This window comes from Temnothorax curvispinosus, unplaced genomic scaffold (assembly GCF_003070985.1).
Source record: "Temnothorax curvispinosus isolate PA1 unplaced genomic scaffold, ASM307098v1 QBEX01008803.1, whole genome shotgun sequence".
NCBI lineage: Eukaryota > Metazoa > Arthropoda > Insecta > Hymenoptera > Formicidae > Temnothorax > Temnothorax curvispinosus.
This window is the reverse complement of record NW_020218583.1, coordinates 209-2,290: the sequence shown is the minus strand read 5'-3', so window position 1 is coordinate 2,290 and position 2,082 is coordinate 209. Positions and strand designations below refer to the sequence as shown.

Genomic DNA, 2,082 nt, shown 5'->3' with positions numbered 1-2,082 from the left:
GTTCGATTGCTACTGAGCTCTGCTTGGTCTGCTGAACACGACCAATCATCTGATTTCGAAATCCGCAGATTCGCGGCGGATCTTCGTATCGCGCATCATTCGAGCAAGATGAAGATGGCGACGTCGTAGCCGCCGTTTTGAGGAAGAAGCGGGACTTTGCGGCGAGTTTACGCTACAGGAATTGTCTAAGTTTAGAGTAGTTTAGAGCAGTTCATAGCAGTTCAAACGCACAGATCGACTGGTCAGTTCTGTCATCAATCACGCGACCGTCACGGTAGCCTCTGGTAAACGCGATCAGCCTTTGCGGAACCGTGGAACCATGTCGGACGAGAAGAAGGTAAACGCTCCCCCCCCCCCCATCCAACCTAACCTATAATGCCGATTATTTACGATATACGTCGTGGCGTCTCCCGCGCGCAACTCACGCCAGTTGTCCTTTGTTTGTGCAGGAAACTAAGACGGAGTCAGAGCATATAAACCTGAAAGTTCTGGGCCAGGACAATGCGGTAGTCCAGTTTAAAATTAAGAAACATACACCTCTACGTAAACTGATGAATGCGTACTGTGACCGTGTAGTAAGTATTTACTTGGTATATCTTCTGTTTTATATATTTTTTTTCTTATGTTTTTCTTATATATGTACCTTTAACACCACAATGGGGTTGTATAGCGCATGTGTATTTGTATTTATTCTTTAAAACTTTCTAATTTCTTTAATTGACCTCTTGTAAATCAAGTTGTATATGGATTAAGAGTCAGGATTGTATCTGAGATCTATCAAGTGTCGGTATGAATCAGAAGCTCTAATACAGAGCCTCGCGTCTCTTCTGATATCCCCATGAAAATGCAACTATGAATAACTTTGTTCATTGAGAGCTTTTAATGAGTTGCACATATTTTGAGATTGCTTTGTATGGAAGATATATATTTTTTTGCATTATATTGAAGTGTATTGAATTGTAATATTTCCTAACACAATTTCTAACAATATTGTTATTATTGGTGCTGTTCTACAGGGCTTGGCGATAGCAGCAGTAAGATTTAGGTTTGATGGACAGCCCATAAATGAATTAGACACACCTACCACACTGGAAATGGAAGAAGGAGACACAATAGAAGTATATCAACAGCAGACTGGTGGTTTCTCGTGTTGAAACGCAATGTGGCGCGTTTACAAATGGACTAAATGAAATTTACCGTTCCAGCAGTGTTTATTAATAGAAACATGATTAATTTTTCTTTTGTTTATTTTCCTCTGCGCTCTGCACGAGACTTCAATCTATTACATGATACGCGAGATTCACTTACGTGTACAATGTTTGACGCCTAATCTCGTTGTTTTTATCTCGTTGCTTTTTATCTATTGAGTATAATTACATATTTACTATTTTGAAATATTCGATATATCCTTTTGATATTTAAAGGTATCCATTATGTCATTGATTGAAGTCTGTTTGGCCGAAATGGCCCTTTACTGTAAGTTTTAACACACATTCGAGTACAATCGTACACGCGGTTTGGCGTGAAAATGCGAGTTTTTGTTAACGCCGAGAGAGAGAAAAGCGAAACACAAGTTATGTAAAGGGAACACCCATTACACCCATCGCCGTCAAGATCCTCTAAAAAATTCGAGATTCCTCGTGTACATGAATTTTTACGTGAATATAACATTGTAATGACTTAACGATTTAATGCATTCTTTAGATATCCTCTTTCTATATTTGTAAAGGGTGTACAGGAGAATGGTATGTAGATTAAGGGCGTACATGTCCATGATGTGTGAGTAAGAAACTCTGCAAGGCTCTGGCTTTCGTCTGCTTCAGAAAACCGAATTTTGTATCCGTAGTTATTATCTATAATTTCTACATGGCTCACGTTACTTTGTACATGAACGAGAATAAATTGCACATTATCTTTTGTAAAAGAAAAAAAATCTGTTTTTTGACAAGCGGCTCTTCGCTGCTACATTCTTAATGCTGCAAAAGAGAAATCGATATAATTCTTTTTTCCCAAGCCATATATATGCAATACATTTTTTTATCAGGGTCTAAATATCGTTAATGTAAAGTATATCTCGGATCC

General features: G+C 38.4%; 1 protein-coding gene across 1 annotated transcript; it reads left to right on the top strand.

Moving 5' to 3' along the window:
* Positions 1-115: 115 nt before the first annotated feature.
* LOC112458313 (small ubiquitin-related modifier 3) lies at positions 116-1,687 on the top strand. The gene is made up of 3 exons (XM_025021893.1): positions 116-337; positions 450-575; positions 1,017-1,687. Exons 1-3 carry the CDS (start codon positions 320-322, stop codon positions 1,152-1,154), a joined length of 282 nt encoding a protein of 93 aa, XP_024877661.1. The 5' UTR covers positions 116-319; the 3' UTR covers positions 1,155-1,687.
* Positions 1,688-2,082: the final 395 nt, after the last annotated feature.